We start from the raw sequence: 25,608 nt of genomic DNA, 5'->3' as shown, positions 1-25,608 counted from the left end.
CACATTGTGGACGTGACTGGGTGGCTGGCTGGGCGGGCCCTGATCGCTGAGCTCTCTGATTGGTGGAGTAAGCAATGGGGCGGAGTTTGTATGTCGTAGTGTCAGAATTGGAAAGGATAATTTAAATGTCAGTGCTCTCTGATGCTATTTATATTTTAACATGCATGGCTGAGTGACACGGTGATGAATTAGAATGGAAGAAAAGGATTTTTACTAAAGCATTATGTGACTTAATTCTGCGACTAAAAGACCGCCCTCTTGTGTAGGCAGCATATTTTGTGTCGTTTGTGACACACCAATTCACACGGTGGCCCCGCCCCCTTCACACGACCCCTCCTACTCGTGTAGCCCGCCTCCCAAGTGACCCAGCCGGTGATTGATTGGCGCAGATGCGTGCGCTGTGTTACTGCGTGAGGACAGGACGCCGTCGCTGCAGGGTAAGCGCTTGACTTTCCGTTGTGTTGTGTTTATTTATCCCGGGGTTTATTTAGCCTATGATAAGGCTCGTGCAGGGAGGCGAGAGTAATATGCACGAGGTTCCGCATGAACCGGAGGTGTGTTAATGTGGTTAGTTCATTCTGCGTGTCAAAGCTACTTCTCTCTCTCTCTCTCTCTCTCTCTCTCTCTCTCTCTCTCTGTGGTTAAGAACATCCAGATCCCAGTTTGCTGCACTCGATGGGAAGCGACACGATTTAACGCCGCAGTCTTATTATCATTCTTTATTTCCGTGTCTGTATATTTGCACGCGCACTCATGCTAACTTATTGCTTATTACCCTGGATTTTTACCCACATGATCTTTTAAACACCGTTTCCCTTCTCGTATAACGGAAACCAGTGTACTTAATCGATTGCCAGCTAAATCAAGCCTACGTCACGTTCAATGTCAATGTCGCGCTGTTCTCTTACTATGACCTATAGAAGTTGCCACGCCCCCTTACGTTCACGACCGACTTAAAAATGCTTCCTGTCTATGCTCACAATGCTGGAAAAAAAGGGACATAAAAATTGAAATAAAAGTCATGATTATAATGTAATTCAAGCTCTCGAGCCGCGCGTTACGTAGAGATGCAATCAAGCTGCGCTCGCGCTACTGTTGTTGCGGTTGCTGTGACGTCACAGCGCCGACTTGGAGGGAGGCACGTACACCAAACCACACTGACAGGCTCGTGTGCGCGCGCGCGCGCCTGTGTGTGTGTGTGTGTGTGTGTGTGTGTGTGTGTGTAAACTTATTCGTGCTCCTTAAAAGGAGCTATTAAACTTCCATTAACAAACCTGACGTACAAGATACCATTCATAAAGTCCAGCCCAGGAGTATAACAGTGACGTGTCTCACATCCTTTTTTTTTACATCTATATGTTTTACTATGAACACAACAATCCATATTATGGGTTTTGAGTTTCCTACAAGCACAGCAAACATAATATCACCCCAGCCGTGATGCTCTTTCCACCCTTTAACGGTGATCTTTGTGCTCCAGTGTGTCACGTCATCTTTCTGTTGGACCTCAGGGATGTCCGGTGCCATCCTGGTGTAAGACATGGCCATCTCAGACACATAAATATGAATCAAATCTCCAAAATTCACTTCAGCGATGTCTAACAGCACGGAATGTCGAGTGTAATGTCACACAGGAATAAGTTTTGCTACGCTAAGGTGTATTTCATTGCCCCAGTGAAGACACTGGTGTGAACTGGTATTGGTCAGACGTGTTTTGACTCACCGATGTTGGATTTGTCGGCTTTAATTAGCTAATGATAATTATATGAGTTCATAATGCTAGCAAACCTCATAAGACGTAGCCGAAGCTTAGTTATGTTAGCTATGACGTGTATCTTGTCAATTTTTTAAAGGATACAGATGAGTATTTTTGCGCCATCGTATTAACCTGGCTTTAAAAGATCTGTATGTGAGTCGTAGCTGTCATTAGTGTGAACATAACTGTTTCATCTAAAGAAAACAAACAGCATCTGCATGCTCGGGCAGTTACCTGACAACTCGTGATCAGAGAGGAATGAAGGCCATGGAAAGTGACTACTATTAATCTGCTATCAATCTTTAAAGAGAGAGAATAATATGCCAAGAGACCTGTGTGTTTTTGTGTGTTTATTACTTCAACAAACTTGTGAGAATGTTAGATTCTCATCTCCATCCATGTGTGTCTCTCAGCATTGAGGTCCCAGAAATATCTAAAGCTAGTCTTCTGACCTTCTAACCCTTATCACGAACAGCTGACACGCTGCCAGAAGACCTCCGGAGCATGTAACCTTTTGTGATGAAGGCTTATGCTGTCGGTTCATGGCTCATTCGATGAACACGGCCCCGTTCACGTCTGAAAAAATTTCCACGTGGCTTTTCTCATCAGTCATTTTTGGCACTCATCTGGAAACGCTCACCTTGTTGAAATAGAATCGCGTACTGTATGCATTCGTTCGTCTAATTGAGTGTGTATGTCGAGTGTATTCTGATCCCGGGATTATAAATGTTATTGCCTTTTGTTTGAAAGGCTTAGGCTAACATTATTTATAGAGTAATTTAGATGATCTGACATGTCCTTGAGTCTTTGTCCTCTGGGTGGAGAATGATGTAACTTCCTGTGAGTCGTGCTACACTAGGCATGGCATCTTCTTCTTCTTCTTCTTCTTCATGAGCGCTTTTAATGCCACAGCTCTCATTAACGTAATGATGGATGGGATGCCTTTAGGTTTGGTTCGAGCGGGCGTCTCGGTTTGGATCGGATCAGACCTCTGTTCACACCGGTGGCACATATGAGTCAGCTGGAAGCATATGAGCAGAAAGAAAATTAAGAAAGAATACTTGTACAGTGAATGTAGAGTGAAGAAGAGAGAGAGAAAGAGAGAGAGGTGCGAGTATGGGGAAGGAGGAATTGAGAAAGTTGTAAATCTTCACGGTTTCGTCATACCATTTCTCACTCTCTTTCACATCATTCGTTGCTCAAACCTTTTCATACTAGCCGGTCTGTGAAGTTGATTAATATCATTTATATGCGTTGAGTGAATGGTGCAATGCAATATGTACGATTTCATCTTCTGACTCGAGGTGAGTGTTGCCTCAGCTTGTTCCATTTCCGCACTTTCTCAGTCTCTGTTCACTCCGCTCCATCGTCCTCTTTCTGTCTATTTGTCACCCCGTGAAAGGTGTGTCTTCTTAAGTAAGTCATCAGACAAATAACACCCAGTAGATTTTAATACCTGATATGTACCTCATAGGCGTTAGGGCTATTATTTCCTTAATCCATTAAATGCTTTTCTGCTCAAAATGTTTGTAAAGACTGGATATTTGAGTTAAGTCTGGTCATTTTCCTCTGACTTCTTATCAACAAGGTGTTTCCACCCGCACAATTGCCCCTCACTGGATCTTTTTTTTTTATTATGTTGGTTTGTTTTGTTTTCCACAACGTAGTACCAGTATCGGTGGCGGGCCGTGCATTTCACACCTAGGCCTTCACCGGTGTCCTTCCTGAATTAATCCACCTCTGTACCATCATTATGACGCCGCGGCAATAGATACTAATCAACCGTTAAATAGCAAAGTAAAAAAGAAATAAGGATACAGTATTTCACACCTCACAAGGAATAGTCCATTTTATTACAGTCCGCCTTGAAAATGCATTTGTAAGGATGTCTGCGACCAAATCGATTTCTTCTCCTCTGTCAGCCATTGTGAGTTAAATATATATTTTATTTAGTTTGTGCGGTTCGCTGCCTCTGACTACTCCAATTATCCAATCAAAGGACAGGAAATTGCTGACGTAATCGTATGCCTGCTAGATGGCCCCAGTGATGCCAACTCTGATTGGTTAATGGAACATTTCATTGCCACTTATTTTAAGCTACGGGCGCCTGCACTATTGATTCCGAAGGCCTTAAGGCAGATTTCTTTCACACATGATGTCAGCCACTGGCGGAAATATGATTGGATAAATACTCTTATCAGAAATATACACTACTGGAAGCAGCGCAACCAAGAGAAAAGCTATGAAATGTAGAGAATAGACATAAATTTAATACACATTCATGGAAAAATATATTAAATATATTAAAATGAGAGAAGACCAGAGAAGGCCTTGCTGGCCCTGACGGCCCACCACTGACCAGTAAATACCTGGGGGGGGGAGGTCAAATCAAAATGTCTGACCAAAATGTAGTCATCTGACCCTGAGTATTACCCGAAACTAGAATGTAATAAATAACCAGTATATTTTAGGGCTACTGCAGCTCTTGAGGGGTGTTCCCGGTCTGCAGTGGTCAGTATAGATAAATCAAAAGATAGATCAAAAGTATCCTTTTTATGTCTTGTAACTTACAGGACTTAAAGGATCTGCTACTAACATCTTGGCACCAGATACCACAGCACACCTTCAAGGATCTAGTGGAGTCCATGCCTCTTTGAGTCAGGGCTGTTTTCGCATCAAACATCGCATCGACCAACACGATATTAGGCAGGTCATAATGTTATGCCTGATCAGTGTATAAGTTTATTATTCATTCTCATCATATCCCTCATTGCGATGCTGGAAACCCAGAAGCCTGTAATATGCAACTGAGTATTTTACGATATCACATGGTTTGTGTTGGTGACCAAGTCAGTGGTTCCATATAACAGTCCCAAAAGGATTCGAATAAATGAACTCAAAATCCAACCAACTCCACAATTAATCAAGACGTGTCATGTGATGTTGCGGCCAAAGCCATCATCCATTCACGTGGGTCACACATGAGTACAGCTACCATAGAGAGTCATTACATATTCATCTTCACTAATAGGAGTCCTTTGCTTGCAATTTTGCCAATTCAGACAGACCTTGATTTATACGCATACAGATATTCTCGCTAATGTTCATACTAGCTTTACTAGGAACTGACACTTACAATTACGTTTAAATGCTCAACATTTTGCAAGTGGTTATGTTTTATTTTGTGCTGGTACTTTGTTAACCCTTTGGACTAGTGAACAGATGAGACTCATGCTTTAACCAATGCTGGGTCTGCATCCAGACAACAGACGACCAATTGCTGAACCCGACCATAGCAGATACCCTGATTTCATTTCAAGTTTAAGACTCTGTTCTCGTTCACACCTGACGCACATCCTAAATTGAAAAGCTCTTTAAACCAGTGTGAACAGGATCAGATACGTCTCGAAGACTCATCCGATCACTTAAACCACACTGGGAGGTGATCAGGCCTGAATATTGGCACATCATATTTGTATTGTGACATTTGAATGTGAAAGCGCCTCTGTACGCCTCTGGACTTTTTCTTTTCTTTCCACTATGCTGTCCTCATGCTGATTATCTCATTATTCTGTAGCTTATTTGTATGCACACAAGCCACATTCCCTCACCCCGGGCCCCATACACTTCAATTCACACCACTCTGTGTAGCAAAATAATCCAAATTCTTTCTTGCTCATTTTCTACTGTATTATTATCATATTTAACATGAGGTTCTAGTCCTGTGAGTGTGTCCAACTTAACCAAGTGACCCTTTTCCTGTATTCCAGCAGCATGCCACTGGCACGCAGTATCTCCGTGACCTCCCTGTCGGGTCTGGAGGAGTGGGACGAGGAGTTCGATTTGGAGGATGCAGTTCTGTTTGAAATCGCATGGGAGGTGGCTAATAAAGGTATGCTTTATTATACACTGATCAGGCATAACATTATGAGCAGTGACAGTTGAAGTGAATAACACTGATTATCTCCTCTTCATGGCACCTGTTAGTGGGTGGGATATATCAGGCAGCAAGTGAACATTTTGTCCTCAAAGTTGATGTGTTAGAAGCAGGAAAAATGGACAAGCGTAAGGATTTGAGAGTTTGACAAGGACCAAATTGTGATGCCTAGACCACTGGATCAGAGCATCTCCAAAACTGACGCTCTTGTGGGGTGTTCCCGGTCTGCGGTATCTATTAAAAAGTATTCTTTAAGTCCTGGGATCTGCTGCTTGTTTCATGGTTCCAGAGACCACAGCACACCTTCAGGGATCTAGTGGAGTCCATGGCTCGACGAGTCAGGGCTGTTTTATCAGGAAACCAACACAATTTTAGGCAGGTGGTCATAAAGTTATGCCTGATTAGTATAGAACACCTGGAGAACAGAAAGAGTGTGTTTATATGGGGATGTGGTAGCTCAGTGGTTAAGGGGTTGAGGGTTAATGGGTTTGATTCCCAGGTCCACCAAGCTGCCACTGCTGGACCCCTGAGCAAGGCCCTTAACCCTCAATTGCACAATTGTGTAAATAAGATAAGTCGCTCTGGACAAACATGTCTGCCAAATGCCGTAAACGTAAATGTTATGTTTCACATGTTACAGCAGTATTTAAAGGTGAACCATGTTTTTCCATCTTTTTCCATTCATATAAACAGTACAGATTGAATCCTCTGGTATCCATGACACTTTACCAGCAGGTCTGTCTCATGATGGCACCTGATGGATCTCGTGATATGTTTTTATTTTATTTTTTTATTTTAAACCCTGAGCTAATCCTGTCCAGCAATCCAGCAGACCCTAAATAAAATAAGCTATTGGGACTCAGCAGATATACATAGTCTCTAGCAGTTATAACCTTTACATGTACTTCAACTGACCTTGATGAATGTTTATGTTATGTTCTATTATAATTACTTCCCTCTCAGAAACCCCACAAGCAGCACCTTTCATACAAATAACAGCGTAGAAGACTCAGGTTCCAGGATTGTATGTCCTTTTATTCGTGTCACAAAACGGTATCCAAGTAACACAAATCCAAAGGATAGGACACACCCCTGCTATAATTAAGAATGCAAGCTGTTACACTGCCCAACTGCAGAGTTACATCAGAAAGCTGGCGGAAAGCTATTCTTTATTCTCAGAGATGAAGCTGATTGGTCAGAAGGGTTTGATTTATTTGGGTGGCAGCTATTCTGCAGATCCCTGAGCGGCATTAGCCAATCGTGGAGGTCAGTGAGCTCAGGGATGTGGAAGAGGGCAGAACTTTCCGGCATGTGGTGGAGGCAGAGGGAGAGATTTATGACGCCTCTTTAGCCCTTTTTTGCCAGTATGTTGATGTTCCTTACTGCTGATGGAGCGAAGATCGACTTTTCATGGTTTTTAATGATTTTAAGCACTTGGGGCATTTCAAAGGGATTGATCTCAGCATTTACTGCTTTTGTTCTTTTCTATGTTGCCCAGAGTAGGCTAGGGAAAGACTTGAAAAGCTATGAATTATTAAAGATAAATTATTAAATTTATTAATTTAATTTATAAATATAAAATCAATTAATTATTAAATACAAATTGTCAATTATTTATTTTATTTTTTAGCTCACCTCCTGTTTGTCATACAGAGATGTTACAAATTTTATATTCAGGATTTCAAAGCCCTTTTTTTTTTTGCTATATTATTTGTAGGATTTATATGAATTATCGCCATAACCAGCAGATGAACCGATTAGCTTTTAAAACCGAGCCAAACCGTGTCCAGGTCACAGCAAGGTCAAATGTTTGAAATAGTCTTTCTTCCTTCCTGGAATCTCCAGCACAGAATGTCACTAGCCAGGCGATATAAACACTCTGATTTCTCACCGGTACGGAATGCCTGGACGTAAAAGTCACGGCTCTGAGTCTGATACGAGTGCTATTAACCTGAATAAACAGCTAAATGACAGCGGTGACGTGATCTCGAACATGACCACTTCCTCGTGTCACGGATTCAGCTGGTATAAACTGAGACTCCGTGGCTTGCTCTTCCTTCATGGGTCAGTCCTGAGAGTCTGTGCCACTTACTGTGAAGTGTGTGTGTGTGTTTGTGTGTCGTTTGGCAGTTGGAGGCATCTACACTGTGATCCAGACGAAGGCACGTTTGACCTGTGAGGAATGGGGGGAAAACTACTTCTTAGTGGGGCCCTATATGGAGTCCAATGTCAGGACCCAGGTTGAATTGATTGAGCCCCCGAACGCAGTACTGAGGAGAACCATCGATAAGATGAACAGCAGTGGCTGCAAGGTACACACACACACACACACACACACACACACAATACATGCTACTCTTTCCCCAACCCGAATCTGAAATCCTAAACCCTCATTCTGAGAAGTGTGTGTGTGTGGCGGTGTGTGTGGGTGTGTGTGTGTGTCCACCTCCCTGGTATGCATGTGTAAAGGTTACAAGCTATATCAATGCCTCGCACCATGACTGCATTCTATTTCAGACCTTTGGCTAAATAAGTGTGTGTGTGTGTGAGAGAGCAGCCTTGTTTTCTCTTCACGAATCTAGGCAGAAGTATAAAAGTTTTACTTCCTTATAAAGGCTTCTTTCGCTCACGTTTAGAGCATTGAATCAACTCCAGGTCTAGAATTTCGTACATGCCTACTGATGATATAATGATAACGGTCAGTTACATGCACTTTTTGTGTGTGTGTGTGTGTGTGTGTGTGTAAAGGTGACTCTAGCCCTATTCATGTAGAATGTCAGCCTTGATTTATTTGATCTACAGTGCCAAAACTTTTGTGTTTGATAAAAAACTGTTGTTTATATACTCCTGAAAATATTGTGTGTGTGTGTGTGTTTAGGTGTATTTTGGTCGTTGGCTGATTGAAGGCTCTCCATATGTGGTCCTCCTGGATGTTGGCTTCACCGCCTGGTCTCTGGACCGCTGGAAAAGTGAATTGTGGGAAAACTGTGGCATCGGCGTGCCGTGGTTCGACCGCGAGGCCAACGACGCTGTCCTGTTCGGCTTCCTCACCGCCTGGCTGCTCGGAGAGGTGTGTGTGTACATGTGTGTCGGTGTTTAGTATGCGAGTATCTCCATCATTAATACATTTCTGTATTATGTGTGTGATCTAATGGTGTGTGTGTGTGTGTTTCAGTATGCAGCGCAGTGTGAAGATCCTCCACACATCCTGGCTCATTTCCATGAGTGGCTGGCTGGACTGGGGCTGGTGTTATGCAGACAGAGGCACTTACCTGTAGCGACTATTTTCACCACACACGCTACGCTGCTCGGACGATACCTGTGTGCTGGAAACGTCGACTTCTACAACAACCTAGCAGAGGTGGGTGTTTGTGGGGGTGTTTGTGGGGGTGTGTGGGTGTGTAAGGATGACTTAAAACAAAAAGAGAAGTTTCTCTCTTTCTGCCTATCTCTTTCTCCATCCCTTTCTTTCTCTCTATCTCTCCCTCTCTCTCTGTTTCTTTCCCTTTCTCTCTTTCTGCCTATCTCTTTCTCCATCCATCCATTCCCCGCCCCTCTCTCTTTTCTCTCCCTCCCTTTGCCTCCATCTCTCTCTTTCCCTCCCTCTCCCTCCACCCCCCCTCCATCTCTCTCTCTCTCCCTCTCCCTCCTTCTCTTTCCCTCTCTCCCCCCATTTTCCTCTCTTTTCCTCCATCTCTTTCTCTCCCCTCTCTCTTGCTCCCTCCCTCTGTCTCTCTATCTCTTCTCTCCGTCCCTACATACCCCCCTCTCTCCTCTCTCTCTCTGTCTAGTTCAACGTTGATAAGGAGGCAGGCGACAGACAGATCTATCACCGTTATTGTATAGAGCGGGCTGCAGCACGCTGCGCTCACGTCTTCACCACTGTGTCTAAGATCACAGCCATCGAGGCCGAACACCTGCTCAAAAGGAAACCAGGTGAACTTCCTCCGACCCAAACATCTGTAAACATCTGTAAATGTGTGTCTAACAAGCTTAGGGTCAGTTACACCGTGCCATGTGCGAGTGTGATGACTGTAAGCATTTTTCATAAAGATATCTGTGCGCTCATGTATAAGCCTCAACACACACACACACACACACCTCCTGCCTCGGATGATTTAGTTTTGCTCTCAGCAGGATCCCAATCCTGAGACACACTTTTAATCTCAACTAGATGCCTTTGTGAAACTTTCTGGCAAGTTTTCTAAAGAAGAATTGTTTAAAAAAATAAGGATAGTGTGGCTCTCACACTCGTATCCCAGCTCAAGTAGATTAAGTGTATTAGATTATAAGATGTCCACAAACTGGGGGATATCTGGTGGGATGCCAAATGTAGTCATTCTCAACCTGCTGGAAAAAAACAAGACCTCTGTGTTTGTCCATTGATTAGCTCTATTAATAAACATTAATGATATGAGTGATGGATGAATCAGTGTTTGTAGATTAAACAAGTCTGTATGCTGATGAATGTAAAGCAAATATCTGTCACGTGTAGGCTGAAGAAACCTTCCTGATTTTCAGAGGAAGATCGTTCAGCTCAGGGGCTTCGATTTTTTTTCCCAGTCGGAAATCAAGCATGGCATCACAAGCTTTTTCCGGACAAGTACTTTCCGGACTTTTCCTCACTGCCGCTCTTCTTTCTGTCTCAGACATCGTGACTCCGAACGGTCTGAATGTGAAAAAGTTCTCAGCCATGCATGAGTTTCAGAACCTCCACGCTCAGAGCAAGGCTCGCATTCAAGAGTTCATCAGAGGACATTTCTACGGGTGAGAGCATCACACATGGACACACGCATACGTATATATATATATATATATATATATATATATATATATATATATATATATATATATATATATATATCAGGCATAACATTATGAGCAGTGACAGGTGAAGTGAATAACACTGATTATCTCCTCATCATTGCACCTGTTAGTGGGTGGGTTAGTGCAGCTCTTGTGGGGTGTTCCCGGTCTGCAGTGGTCAGTATCTATCAAAAGTCGTCCAAGGAAGGAATAGTGGTGAACCGGCGACAGGGTCATGAGCGGTCAAGTCTCATTGATGCACGTGGGGAGCGAAGGCTGGCCCGTGTGATCCGATCCAACAGACGAGCTACTGTTGCTCAAACTGCTGAAGAAGTTAATGCTGGTTCTGATAGAAAGGTGTCAGAATACACAGTGCATGACGGGTCAGGGCTGTTTTGGCAGCAAAAGGGAGACCAACACAATATTAGGCAGGTAATCATAATGTTATGCCTGGTCTGTGTGTGCATGTCCAGTATTGAATTATATTTTTTTCCCCCTCTTGCAGGCATTTAGATTTTAACCTGGATAAGACCGTGTTTCTCTTCATCGCTGGACGCTATGAGTTCTCAAATAAAGGAGCGGACCTTTTCCTCGAGGCACTGGCCAGACTCAACTACTTACTGAGGGTTTGTGAATGAAATGGCTTTTCTCTGATGCTGATTCTGTAATGCATTACATGTGGAATGAAGGGAAAAGGAATTATTTAACATGTATGAAACTGGTGTGTGTGTGTGTGTGTGTGTGTGTGTGCACGCATATGTATGTGTGTATGTATATGCATATGTGTGTATATCTGTGTGTATGTGTATTTGTGTGTGTATGCATTTGCTTGTGTATTTGTACGTGTGTGTGCATATGTATGTGTTTGTAAATGTGTGTGTGTGTGTATATGCGTGTGTGTTTGTACGTGTGTGTGTGTATATGCGTGTGTGTTTGTACGTGTGTGTGTGTATATGTATTTGTATATGTGTGTGTGCATATGCATGTGTGTTTGTACATGTGTGTGTGTGTGTATGTGTGTGAATGCATATGTATATCTCTGTGTGTGTGTGTTTGTATATGTGTGAATGCATATGTATATGTGTGTGTGTGTGTGTGTGTGTGTGTGCGTGTGTGTGTGTGTGCGTGTGCGGACCTGTACGTATCCTCAGGTGAACCACAGTCAGGTGACGGTGATAGCGTTCTTCATCATGCCTGCTCGCACCAACAACTTCAACGTGGAGACTCTGAAGGGTCAAGCCGTACGGAAACAGCTCTGGTAACCATGAGGCACTGTGAGGACTCATAATCTGCTAACAGAAAAAAACCCTGAGTAGCACAATGCTAGGCTTGTGTGCTGAAACTGACCGCACAAACGGTCAATAGCCCTGATAAAATAAGATCACAATAAGGCACTAAAGGATGATTCTGGGTGGGGGTTGGCTTTGGAGGGGAATCATGCTCCTCACTCATGCTGCTTTGACTCATTAAATCCATACATTTCTGTAGCTACAGTTTCCTAGCAGGTGTTTGTGAATCATACAGTAGGATGAAAGAAGGATGGAAAGAAGGAAGTATGGAAGGAAAGAAAAAAAAGAAGAAAGGAAGGCAAGAAGTGAGAAGGAAGGAAGGAAAGAGGGACAGACTGACAGAAGGAAGGAAAGAAAGTAGGATGGAAGGAAAGGAGGAAAGACAGAAAGTAGGATGGAAGGAAAGAAGGACGTAAGGAAGGAAGGAGAGAAAGAAAGAATGAAGGACGGAAGGATGGATGGAATGAAAGGAGTGAAGGAAAGAAGTGAGAAGGAAGGAAGGAAAGAAAGAAGTAAGGATGGAAGGAAGGAAGGAAGGAAGGACAGAGAGAAAGAATGAAGGGAGGAAAGACAAAGTAGGATGGAAGGAAGGATGGAAAGAAGGAAGTATGGAAGGAAAGAAAGAAGTAAATTAAGAAAGAAGGAAGGAAGAAAGAAAGGAAGGAAGAAAGGGACCAACAGAAATAATATAAATATTAAAAAATGTGAAATAAAGCATGAACTAAATCAGTCACCTGACTTCACTAGGAGAGAGAAGACCAAGTGCACCAGAACAGTGATGAAGATCGTGTCAGTTTTTCAGTCATCCACATTTTAACAGATGGCACCTGAGAGGTTGCCAGAAATGTACAAAATCATCTTGACCATCAAAGTTAAACTACAACTACAGTAAAATTCAGGAGATATGACAGTCAGAGACGTGGGAAAGGTCTTTCCAGTACTCTTTCGTGTAATTTTGGGAATCTCGAGAACAAAAAGTCATCATCACAAATAAATTCACACACAGCTGATTCAACAGGACGAACCAATCCTGTTGCCATAGTAACGCCTGGCCTCTGTACTGACCCTTTTTGTTTTTTATTCAGGGACACAGCCCAGACTGTGAAAGAGCGCTTCGGGAAGAAACTCTATGAATCTCTGCTAGTGTGAGTGTCCTTCATTTCAGCTACTTTATTTATTTGTAACTTTTATTAAACAAAAGCCTCTCTGTGCCGGTCAGCGGGCAGCTCCCGGAAGTGTCCAAGATGTTGGATAAGGAGGATTTCACCATGATGAAGAGGGCCATCTTTGCTACCCAGCGCCAGTGTCTTCCTCCAGTCTGCACACACAACATGCTGGAGGACAGCTCAGACCCCATCCTCACCGCCATCCGCCGCATCGGCCTCTTCAACAGCTCTCAGGATCGTGTGAAGGTACACACACGGGTACACATGCACGTTTATCTATACAGTGGAACCTAGAAGGAATTTAATATGGCGATGCAAAAAAAAGGTGAAAATTCATCCCAATGGGAGATTTTTGCATATCCAAGCTTATTATCAAGCTGAGGTCAGAGCGCTGGGTCAAGCCATGGTACAGCGTCTCTGGAGCAGGTGGGGTTAAGGGCCTTGCTCACGGGCCCAATGTTGATAGCTTGGCAATTCGGAGGCTTGAACCTTTTGATCGCTGACTCAGCGCCTTGACCACTGAGCCACCACGTCCCTAGGAGGGCATTCGTATGCCGAGGTTCAACTGTACACACACACACACACACACACAGTCTGGTACTGAGCAGATGTTCCTCTGCATCAGGTCATCTTCCATCCAGAGTTTCTGTCCTCCACTTCCCCACTGCTGCCCATGGACTATGAGGAGTTTGTTAGAGGCTGCCATCTTGGGGTCTTTCCTTCCTACTACGAACCCTGGGGATACACACCAGGTTGGTTGTACACACTTACACACACACGCATCTTAAGTCGCTGCATCACACCTAAAGGGTTGAGGGTTTAATTACCATCTCCATCTCCAACGTTTTCTCCAGTTACAGACATGCAGGCTGATAAATATCACTAAATTGTCCATGGGGTGTGTGTGTGTGTGTGTGTGTGTGTGTGTGTGTGTGTGTGTGTGTGTGTGTGATTGCACTGTGATGGGTATGCCAAGTGCAACAGAAAACGGATGGATGGATGAAAGTCAGCGTCCATTTGTGTCTTTTTTCACTCATATAAATGCCATTGGGGTTTTATTCCCATTATTATTGACTACTTATCGTTATTTTCCTGTTTGACCAGTAACATGAATTTAATGGTTTTAACCTCATTCATCATTCAAAACCAAGCAGTTTATAAATAATGTCAAGTTAAATGTAATGTATTTGTTTGGCTGAAAGTTATGGAATAAAAAGCACTATGGCTGCAATAAATACATGAAATATTCTCATTTACATTTCAGTAATCTTCATGAAATAAGTGGAGATGATCTGTGGATTTTATTTTTACAGTTAAACTAATGCTTCTCTCTCTCTCTCTCTCTCTGTCTTTTTCTTTGTCTTTCTGTCTCTCTTTCTCTCTCTGTCTTTCTTCCTCTCTCTGTCTCTCTCTCTCTGTCTCTCTCTCTCACTCACTGTCTCTCTGTCCTGTCTGATCTCTCTCTCTCTCTCACTGTCTCTCTGTCCTGTCTGATCTCTCTCTCTCTCTCTCTCTCTCTCTCTCTCTCTCTCTCTCTCTCACTGTCTCTCTGTCCTGTCTGATCTCTCTCTCTCTCTCTCTGTCTGTCTTTCTCTCTATATGTCTCTGTCTGATCTTTCTGTGTCTCTCTCTGTCTGTCTGTGTGTCTGTCTCTCTCTCTCTCTCTCTCTCTCTCTCTCTCTCAGCGGAGTGCACCGTGATGGGAATTCCCTCTATCTCCACTAATCTGTCTGGGTTTGGGTGTTTTATGGAGGAACACATAGCTGACCCGACTTCTTACGGTGAGACACAGGACATATATGAAGGATGTCAGGATGGATGTGTTCACATAGTAGTGTGTGATGGTGTGACTTGTTCAGGTGTATGTGGTTAATTCTGGAATACTCCTGTCTGTGTGTGTGTGTCTGTGTGTGTGTGTGTGTGTGACTTTCTCACACAGGGATTTATATTCTGGACCGGCGGTTTCGGAGCGTGGACGATTCTTGTAACCAGCTGACCTCCTTCCTGTTCCAGTTCTGTCAGCAGAGCCGCAGACAGCGCATCATCCAGAGGAACCGCACAGAGCGCCTCAGTGACCTGCTCGACTGGAGATACCTGGGCCGGGTCAGTCTAACACACACATACACAGATAGATGATATCTGCACTGGGTCTGTCTAAAACTCCAACAAACACTCAGACACATACACACAGAGTTTATATCTGTCCTGGGACGGTCTTGCATACAAATAAATAAACACACACATATAGATGATGTCTGCGCCGTGTCGGTCTTGCATACACACACGCACACATGCTCACACACACACACAAACATGCTCCAAGACTGGGTCAGTCTTGCATACAAATAAACACACACACACGATATCTGCGCCAGGTCAGACTTATACACACACTCACACACACACATGATATCTGCACCAGGTCAGACTTACACACACACACGATATCTGCGCCAGGTCAGTCCCATACACACACACACACACACACACACACACACATCATATCTGTACTGGGTTGGTCTTGCATACAATTAAACACGCTCTCAAACACACACACACACAAACATGCTCACAAACACGCTCACAAACATGCTCCAAGACTGGGTCAGTCTTGCATACAAATAAACACACACACACACACACGATATCTGCGCCGGGTCAGACTTATACACACACACACACAGATGATATCTGCGCCGGGTCAGTCCCATACACACACACACACACACACACAGATGATATCTGCGCCGGGTCAGTCCCATACACACACACACACACACACACACAGATGATATCTGCGCCGGGTCAGTCCCATACACACACACACACACATATACAGATGATATCTGCGCCGGGTCAGTCCCATACACACACGCACACAGAAACACAAACACAGATGATATCGATATCTGTGCCGGGTCAGTCCCATACACACACGCACACAGAAACACAAACACAGATGATATCGATATCTGTGCCGGGTCAGTCCCATACACACACATACAAACACACACACACATGATATCTGTGCCAGATCAGTCCCATACACACACACACACACACACACACACAAACACACAGATGATATCTGCGCCGGGTCAGTCCCATACACACACGCACACAGAAACACAAACACAGATGATATCGATATCTGTGCCGGGTCAGTCCCATACACACACATACAAACACACACACACATGATATCTGTGCCAGATCAGTCCCATACACACACACACACACACACACACAAACACACAGATGATATCTGCGCCGGGTCAGTCCCATACACACACACACACACACACAAACACACACACAGATGATATGTGCGCCGGGTCTGTCCCATACACACACACACACACACACACACACAAACAAACACACAGATGATATCTGCGCCGGGTCAGTCCCATACACACACACACACACACACACACACACACAGATGATATCTGCGCCGGGTCAGACACACACACACACACAAAAAATGTCTCAGTGACCTGCTGAACTGGAGATGCCTTGGTCAGTTCAGTGACTCACACAGATAGGTGGACTCGCAGACACCACACATGTACACAGTAAAATTATTCATCTATTCATTTCTATATTTCAAATCCCCGTGACTCACTGACTGCATTTATTCTCTCTCAGTATTACGTATCTGCTCGCCACATGGCTCTGGCCAAAGCCTTCCCCGAGAGTTTCGTGTACGAGCCCCACGACCCAACCTCGGTAAGCGTCCAGAGATATTTTCCAAGATTTTCAAATGACTTTAATTACTAATTTAGGGACGATTAAAGGTGCAGTCTGTAATCGGTTGATCTGTGCAATACAGACATGCAAATCTAAACTTTCTTTAAATTTCAGGCACCTGTTTCTGACCCTAAAATGACTCTTTCATGCTTTTCCTTAATAGAAAATTTAGAAGACTTATGTAGTGTACACAGAGGTGGTCATTTGGGTCAAGGAGAACGCTTTCATTGTGATTTTAAATCTCGCTTTAAAAAAACCACAGACTGCCCCTTTAAATATTTCCTTATAAAGCATTGTTTTTATATACACTGCTCACAAAAATGAAAGGAACACTTTTTAATCAGAGTATAGCATCAGGTCAGTGAAACTCCTGGGATATTGATCTGGTCAGTTAAGTAGTAGAGGGGGTTATTAATCAGTTTCAGCTGCGTTGGTGTTCATGAAATTAACAACAGGTGCACTAGATGGGCAACAATGAGATGACCACCAAAACAGGAATGGTTTTACAGATGGACATTTTTTTCCCTACTTATCTTTTCTGACTGTTTTTCACTAGTTTTGCATTTGGCTCGGGTCAGTGTCACTACTGGTAGCATGAGGATACCTGGACCCTACAGAGGTTGCACAGGCAGTCCAACTCCTCCATGTCAATACGTGCCATTGCTAGAAGGTTTGCTGTGTCTCTCAGGAACATGTAGGAGATTCCAGGAGACAGGCAGTTACTTGAGGAGAGCTGGACAGGACCGTAGAAGGTCCTTAACCCATCAGCAGGACCGGTATCTGCTCCTTTGTGCAAGGAGGAACAGGGTGAGCACTGCCAGAGCCCTACAGAATAACCTCCAGCAGGCCACTGGTGTGAATGTCTCTGTCCAAACAATCAGAAACAGACTTCATGAGGGCCCAACGTCCTCTAGTGGGCCCTGTGCTAACTGCCCAGCACCGTGGAGCACAACTGGTATTTGCCATTGAACACCAGAACTGGCAGGTTGAGTTGCTGCAATGAATTTCCCGCAAAATGGACTAGCCTGCTGCATCATTTTCTCACTTTGACTTTCGGGGTGTCTTTGAATTGATCATTTTCATTTCCGTCAAACGATGTGGAATCCTTTCGTTCCTAACACATTACCCAGTCCATATCAGTGTAGATATCCATCCTGATATTTTTCCCCATTGAGATCTGATGTGTTTTCAAATTGTTCCTTTAACTTTTTTGAGCAGTGTGTATATGTATGTATGTATATATGTATGTATGTATGTATGTATGTATGTATGTTTCTCACACATCACATCACACTTTTGTCCTTTGCTTGTAGACTACGGGCTTCCGTTACCCCCGTCCTGCCTCAGTGCCGCCCTCGCCTGCTCACTCGCTCCATTCGTCCCCTCACCACAGCGAAGCCGAGGATGAGGAAGAGACCTACGACGAAGATCTTGAAGCTGAGAAAGACCGGGTAAACATCCGGCAACCTTTCAATCTACCCAACAAGAATAAAAGCCTGGTGGAGGACCTTCCTGAGAAAAACTAACACTATACACCCATACACACACACACACACACACACACACACGCACTGCTGTCCTGTTCACTGCCTTTGGGGTTGGGAAAGTAAACTGAGGTATTTATTTCAGGAAACAAAAAGGAGTTACTGTATTTTATCTCCCGAAATAGAGAAACTGTAGTCTTGTGCACCTGGGAGGTTCGTTCAGATCTTTTTAGACTACGAGAGGTCACTTAGTGGCCAGTTTGCTGTGTGAGGAACATCAGCCTCTTCTGTTCTTTAGCACTAGACCTCCGAAGAGCCGGTTATGATGAAATACTTGACAGCAGAGGGATTGTAATACAAGGCAAGGCATTTTTTACCACAAACCAGCATAGAAAAAACACACACACAGAATACTAGAACAATCTGCAATATCGCTGGACCCGTCTTTTTTTCCTTTTCTTTTTTTAACGCTGTTGTTGATGTCCAGCCTTGTCCCAGTTTTATGGTAGTCGAGGCACAGCAGAGGCTCTGTTTTTTCAAACAATAGTTTCATACATCAGATCATAGAAACACACAGGAAGTGACGTTGAAGTTGACGTTTTCGTAATAGAGACAGAGACAGAAAATCTGGAACCCAAACTGAATGTGATAGAAGCTTGAATGTAAAAGGCTGTAGCTCATGTACTGTAATGTACACACACACACACACACACACACACACACTGTTTTGAAATTTTGTGTCAGTTGTAGAACAAATTAAAGTATATATCTAATATATAATCTATCATTCCTGCAAACTGTCTTTATTTAATTATTTGGAGTGTGTGTGTGTGTGTGTGTGTGTGTGTTTATATATTGTGGTGAAAGCTCGAATGTGTTCACAAGGATGAGAATATTGAACAGTGTTGATTTGTTGGGATATTAGGGCATTAGGGCTGATCCTCAACAAACTACAGCTTTTATTTAAAAAACAGAAAGAGACAAACAGTTTCATTTTAATTACTGAGGTTAAAGTGTGTGTGTGTGTGAGTGTGAGTGTTTGTGTGTCTCTATTTTCCTGTGTGTGTTTCTTTGTCTTTGTGTGTGTGTGTTTGTCTGTGTGTAACTGTCTGTGTGTTTGTTTGTGTTTTTGTCTGTGTGTGTTTCTGTGTATGTGTGTGCCTGTGTGTTTGTCTGTGTGTCTTGTGTGTGTTTCTGTCTGTGTGTTTTGTGTGTGTGTTTCTGGCTGTGTGTTTTGTGTGTGTGTGTTTCTGGCTGTGTGTTTTGTGTGTGTGTGTTTCTGGCTGTGTGTTTTGTGTGTGTGTTTTGTGTGTGTGTTTCTGGCTGTGTGTGTGTGTGTGTGTGTATCTGTCTGTGTGTTTTGTGTGTGTGTGTTTCTGGCTGTGTGTGTGTGTGTTTCTAGCTGTGTGTGTGTGTGTATCTGTCTGTGTTTCTGGCTGTGTGTTTTGTGTGTGTGTGTTTCTGGCTGTGTGTTTTGTGTGTGTGTGTTTCTGGCTGTGTGTTTTGTGTGTGTGTGTATCTGTCTGTTTCTGTCTGTGTGTTTTGTGTGTGTGTGTTTCTGGCTGTGTGTTTTGTGTGTGTGTTTCTGGCTGTGTGTTTTGTGTGTGTGTGTGTTTCTAGCTGTGTGTGTGTGTGTATCTGTCTGTTTCTGTCTGTGTGTTTTGTGTGTGTGTGTTTCTGGCTGTGTGTTTTGTGTGTGTGTGTTTCTGGCTGTGTGTGTGTGTGTTTCTGTCTGTGTGTTTTGTGTGTGTGTGTGTTTCTGGCAGTATTTCTATCTGTGTGTTTGTGTGTGTTTCTGTCTGTGTGTTTTGTGTGTTTTGTGTGTGTGTGTTTCTGGCAGTATTTCTATCTGTGTGTTTGTGTGTGTTTCTGTCTGTGTGTTTTGTGTGTGTGTGTTTCTGGCAGTATTTCTATCTGTGTGTTTGTGTGTGTTTGTCTGTGTTTTGTGTGTGTGTGTGTGTGTGTGTGTGTATGCATTTGTGTGTCTGTCTGTGTGTGTGTGTGTGTGTGTGTGTGTGCACATGTGTTATCCTGCAGCAGTCCTCTTCCTCTTCAGCACAGATAGACTCTTCCTCCATGCCCTCTGCAAACTGAAAGACATTCTGTTTTATCTTCAGCGCTCTCGCATGCACACACTCTTTATAACACTCACAGACTGATACGTTCATATTCATACTCAGTAAACTGCTCCAGAATGAACTGTAGGTGGCGCTGCCTGTAACTGCTCCCAGCTTGGCCGGGTTACACCTCACCGTTTTCACAGAGAAACCGTCTGACCCGGTCACTTCCACCTCCACAAGGTGATAATCAGCCAGACTAGAGAGAGAGAGAGAGAGAGAGAGAGAGGACCAAGAGAGACAGAGAAGGAGAGAGAGAGGACCAAGAGAGACAGAGAAGGAGAGAGAGAAGAGGACCAAGAGAGACAAAGAAGGGGAGAGAGAGAGAGAAACACAGAGAAGGACAGACAGTGAGCGAGAATAAGTTTAAGCTAAAGGTTTAAAGCAAAGATTCTGGAGAAAATACACTACCGTAACCTGGGTCTGAATGTAGAGAAGTAAACACCCTACATCATTCTGGGTGATTGATTACACCAGGGGTTTAGTACATTAGCCATTTCAATACATTTTTGACCACTGCTGAGTGACTCACTCTGTATCTGACACGATCTCTCCAGTGACCCCACTGAAGCCCAGTGTGGATGCGGCGACGGCTGCGGCCGCCATGGTGTTCACGTTATTGGGGGCGACGGGGCAGAGTTCAGCTACCGATCCGTGAAAAATCACACGCCTCCCTTCTCCTTCCGACCAATCAGAGAGCAGGTTTCCAGCCAGCCGGAAACAGGAGGGATGTTTGGACATGCGGATGGACAGGGCCTGTAGAGGAGTCAGACGAACACCAACACTAATGCTGAGCGTGTTTCTCTCAGGTCTTAAATGCTTGAGTGGGAATTTGGACACTTTAGACTCGGTGCTGTAGTAAACACCTCTATGAGATTAATTCTGATTATTATGAATAAATATACTGAATATTATGAACTATAGAAGAGGTGGGTGGGTGTGAAGGGTGTGTAAATACTTACATTACATACTTAATAACATATGTAAAAGACTATTTCACATACACAGTTACAGTATACACCGATCAGGCATAACATTATGACCACCTGCCTAATATTATGGTGGTCCCCCTTTTTGCTGCCAAAACAGCCCTGAACTCATCAAGGCATGGTCTCCACTAGATCTCTGAAAGTGTGCAGCACATTCTTTATGTCTCTATGGGCCCCATCTCATGCCTTACAGGACTTAAAGGATACTTTTGATAGATACTGACCACTGCAGACCGGGAACACCCCACAAGAGGTGCAGTTTTGGAGATGCTCTGATCCAGTGGTCTAGCCATCACAATTTGCTCCTTGTCAAACTCGCTCAAATCCTTACGCTTGCTCATTTTTCCTGCTTCTAACACATCAACTTTGAGGACAAAATGTTCACTCGCCGCCTGATTTATCCCACCCACTAACAGGCGCCATGATGAGGAGCGTTATTCATGTCACCTCTCACTGGTCATAATGTTATGCCTGAAAACTTCATATAAAAATGAAAACTTGGTCTATTTCTTATTCTTCCTTGCAAATAAACAAAAAGTAAGCAATGACTAAGAAGACACCTCACTTTTAACAACCCACTGTCGTTCAGTCTCTGGATGTCCTGCCCGCCCCATAGTGCACCACTGGGCACGTAGAGCGTGTGTCCATTCTGCTTTGCTGCCAGTCTGAGCTCCTTATTTAGCCGGGAATCTGACAGAGCTGAGGGACTGCCCACCTGTGGAGAAGAACAATTTCTGCTTAACTATACATCTCTCAAATTTAATCATCGATACCAAGAACAAATCAACACGTACCAGGAAGTGTGCATGTGATAAGAATCTTGCTCCGAAATCTTTCACTATCTGTGGATGACAGACTTCTACTATCACGTCAGCATTTCTGGAAATGAGAAATGTCCAGTTCTTAGAAATATGATGCAAGTAAGAGAATATTTATTCATGAATCTTGGAGTGTGTGTGTGTGTGTTTGTGTTTACTTGTGAGTAAATTCTGAGAGCTCGGTCAGTATGAGATGGTCAGGAACCGAGCCACTGAGTTTATCTGCATTTCTGTTCCATACAAAAGCCAAACTGAGTCCAACCTCAGGACCTTCCTTCTGTAGACGATCCACCAGGAACTGACCTGAATAACAAGAACGGTTTAATGAGTTCGTCTTCTTTACGTTGCTCAGAAACACAATGAAGGTTTGATTATTTTTTCCCACAACACTGGCTTTTTCACTCTGGCAGCAGAATGGAAATCGACTCATCGGATATTTTTAATCAGTATAAAAGAAATGACTGATTTTCTAGCCTCAAGTCTGATATAAAAATGAGTCAGGACTTCAGTGTGTTTTTCCCTCTGTTACATCACCTCACACAGAATTTTAGCAGCTGAAGATGAACACCTTCACATTTTAGATGATTATGAACAAGCACTTGGGGCATCACAGAGAGCTTGAGCTTTTGAAAGACTCACCTAAATGTCCATATCCCACGATTCCGACTGTTACTGGTGATGGTCTGTCCGTCATGTCTGCACAGAGGTGAAAATATAATGGCTTAAGGGCATGTAGTGTTAGTGTAGGTTATGTAATTAGGTTTTGCTATTATACCATGGGGCAGCAAGGTGGCTTAGTGGTTAGCACTGTTGCCCGTGCCTGTGTGGGTTTACTCCGGTTTCCTCCCACAGTCCAAAAAACATGTACATTAGGTTGATTGGTAATTCTAAATTGCCCATAGGAGTGTGTGTGGTTGTCTGTCTATATGTGTGGCCCTGTGATGGACTGGTGACCTGTCCACGGTGTACCCCTGCCCTTTTGCCCAATGTGTGCTGGGATAGGCTCCAGCAGATCCCTGTGACCCTAATTAGGATGAACATGGATGTCTACAGGAATATTTTACAGCCAGGAATAGTTTATATAATAGCTGAAAATATGCAGTATTTTCCAGCATTAGGATCCCACACAATCCCTCGCTCTCACCACCATGGCCCGAGGTCAATTCCTGGGCCTGGAACCAACCAAGTCACTAAGGGGTTACCTCTCAATGCCGGTCCTAAGCCTAGCTAGAATTGGGCCAGGAAGCATATCACATGTGCTAGAATCAAAAACATGTGGACGGGATGATCCCAAACACGGAGCTGCTTAGATGATCCAGGAGAAGAGATTGCATTACACTTTACAAGTTATTTTACGTGTTTAAAGAACTGAATAGTTTTGCATCTTCATATCTTTTAGACTGTTTTTTTAAAATAGGTTTTTATTCAGAGTTTAAGGTTTCCCAGTGCTGAGATTTGGACAAATTGTAATGTAAACTTAAACCTTACTGTAATGTAAACCTTAAGTTTAAGCTTTTAGCTGTTATGCTGCCAAAATCTGGAAGCTTTTTACCTCGAACACTTTTAGGTGAAATATAAGTGAGCTTTTTGTTACTGTGTTTTGTCTTGTTGTTTGTTCTCTTCTTCTTCTTCTTCTTCTTCTTCTTCTTATTATTATTATTAATAATATTTACGTTCTTTGTTCATTTTTATTTTTCTTGATTTGTTTGTTTTTTCTTGTTTTTTTCCTTTTTTTAATGTGATGTTTTGATGTCTAAAGCACTTTTGAGCTCCTTTTTATGTATTAAAGGTGTATTATTATTATTATTATTATTATTATTATTGCTACACTGCTACACTTTTATTTTCTTTGTTGATTATTGTTTTTGATTTGTTTATTTTTTTCTTGTTTTTTTCCTTTTTTAAATGTCCTTTTTTTCCTTTAAAAATCAAGTTTTGATGTCTGAGGCAATTTTTTAAACTTTATTTTATATATTAAAGCTGTACATTCTTCTTCTTCTTCTTCTTCTTCTTCTTCTTCTTATTATTATTATTATTATTACACTTTTACTTTCTTTGTTGGTTCTTATTGTTCTTGATTTGTTTTTTTTCTTGTTTTTTCCTTTTTTTTACCGTTTTCACGTTTTGACGTCTAAAGCATTTTTGAGCTCCTTTTTATGTATTAAAGGTGTATTATTATTATTATTATTATTATTATTATTATTATTATTACTGCTACACTTTTATTTTCTTTGTTGATTATTGTTTTTGATTTGTTTATTTTTTTCTTGTTTTTTTCCTTTTTTAAATGTCCTTTTTTTCCTTTAAAAATCAAGTTTTGATGTCTGAGGCGATTTTTTAAACTTTATTTTATATATTAAAGCTGTACATTCTTCTTCTTCTTCTTCTTCTTCTTCTTCTTATTATTATTATTACACTTTTACTTTCTTTGTTGGTTCTTATTGTTCTTGATTTGTTTTTTTTTTCTTGTTTTTTCCTTTTTTTTTTTACCGTTTTCACGTTTTGACGTCTAAAGCATTTTTGAGCTCTTTTTATGTATTAACGGTGCATATTATTATTATTTATTTATTTATTTATTTATTTTATTTTGCTGATTTTTCTTGTGTTTGATTTGTTTTTTTGTTTTTTTCTTGTTTTTGTTCCTTTTTTAATGTCATATTTTTTGAGGTGCATTGTTAGGTATTAAAGGTGTATATTATTATTATTATTATTATTATTATTATTATTATTATTATTAGTAGTAGTAGTAGTAGTAGTAGTAATAGTAGTAGTAGTAGTTGTTTAAATTCAATATCTGAGACTTTATAGAGAGCTTTAAGTCACTTTGTGCTTTACACAAGCACCTTTACCTACCATCAGAGGCATTATATTATAGATGCATGTCATTAAATATGGATAAAACGACAATAAAGTCGACACACAGTGCAATCATTCTAAACAACCAGGCCGTCTCCTCCTCTTTTCATTAACTCCTCCCATATTTCTCATTTCCTGTTATCAGCATCTCTCCAAAGCCTCACTCTCACCTCTACCCAAATAATCTGAACAACTATTTCATAACATTACTTGCCATTTTCTCACCTTTTCTCTACTTGTCTCGCGTTATCCGTTCTCCTTGCAGGCTCTTTCTGTCTCTGAACCCAATGAAGTGTTTAAACCAGGAGGATTATGGGAGGTTGAAGTTCATTGTATCACATAGATGTTAATGATTGACTCGTGCACCAGAGCAAGAGATCCAGTTTCTGTGATTTTTTTCCTGCTTGGGTTCTGCTATTCCCTAAAAATATCGTGCGGGATTGACTGGTGATCTCACGAAAATCCTGGAGCCTGTATATTACAGGATCATAAATCCATTGGGACTCTCTCTCTCTCTCTCTCTCTCTCACACACACACACTGCACTTTGTTTTTTATTAGCTTCCACATCCTCAGTGCAAATCAGCTATAATCTCAGTGTTTAGATACAGGAACTTGTGCAATATCTGACATTTGAT

At 42.4% G+C, this 25,608-nt stretch overlaps 2 protein-coding genes across 3 annotated transcripts; one reads left to right on the top strand and one right to left on the bottom strand.

The window, feature by feature from the left end:
- The first annotated feature begins 296 nt into the window (after window positions 1-296).
- Window positions 297-18,978, top strand: gys1 (glycogen synthase 1 (muscle)). Of its 2 annotated transcripts, none has more exons than XM_058373027.1 (16): window positions 297-437; window positions 5,530-5,648; window positions 7,824-8,005; window positions 8,572-8,763; window positions 8,869-9,054; window positions 9,485-9,629; window positions 10,343-10,460; window positions 11,005-11,125; window positions 11,651-11,757; window positions 12,874-12,933; window positions 13,008-13,200; window positions 13,580-13,706; window positions 14,640-14,735; window positions 14,894-15,057; window positions 16,606-16,686; window positions 18,021-18,978. In XM_058373027.1, exons 2-16 carry the CDS (start codon window positions 5,531-5,533, stop codon window positions 18,231-18,233), a joined length of 2,103 nt encoding a protein of 700 aa, XP_058229010.1. In that variant the 5' UTR covers window positions 297-437; window position 5,530; the 3' UTR covers window positions 18,234-18,978. The 2 variants fall into 2 exon arrangements, with proteins under 2 accessions (XP_058229010.1, XP_058229019.1); XM_058373036.1 differs by having other exon boundaries at window positions 305-437; window positions 5,527-5,648.
- Window positions 18,979-19,867: 889 nt separating this feature from the next.
- Window positions 19,868-25,305, bottom strand: aspdh (aspartate dehydrogenase domain containing). The gene is made up of 8 exons (XM_058373049.1): window positions 25,197-25,305; window positions 22,755-22,811; window positions 22,274-22,418; window positions 22,092-22,176; window positions 21,863-22,012; window positions 20,841-21,064; window positions 20,368-20,507; window positions 19,868-20,281 (listed from the first exon to the last, which is right to left on the bottom strand). The coding sequence occupies exons 2-8, from the start codon at window positions 22,807-22,809 to the stop codon at window positions 20,244-20,246; spliced, it is 837 nt and encodes a 278-aa protein (XP_058229032.1). The 5' UTR covers window positions 22,810-22,811; window positions 25,197-25,305; the 3' UTR covers window positions 19,868-20,243.
- Between the last annotated feature and the right edge of the window lie 303 nt (window positions 25,306-25,608).

Source organism: Hemibagrus wyckioides, linkage group LG02 (genome assembly GCF_019097595.1).
Source record: "Hemibagrus wyckioides isolate EC202008001 linkage group LG02, SWU_Hwy_1.0, whole genome shotgun sequence".
NCBI lineage: Eukaryota > Metazoa > Chordata > Actinopteri > Siluriformes > Bagridae > Hemibagrus > Hemibagrus wyckioides.
This window is presented reverse-complemented; position numbering and strand designations above follow the sequence as displayed.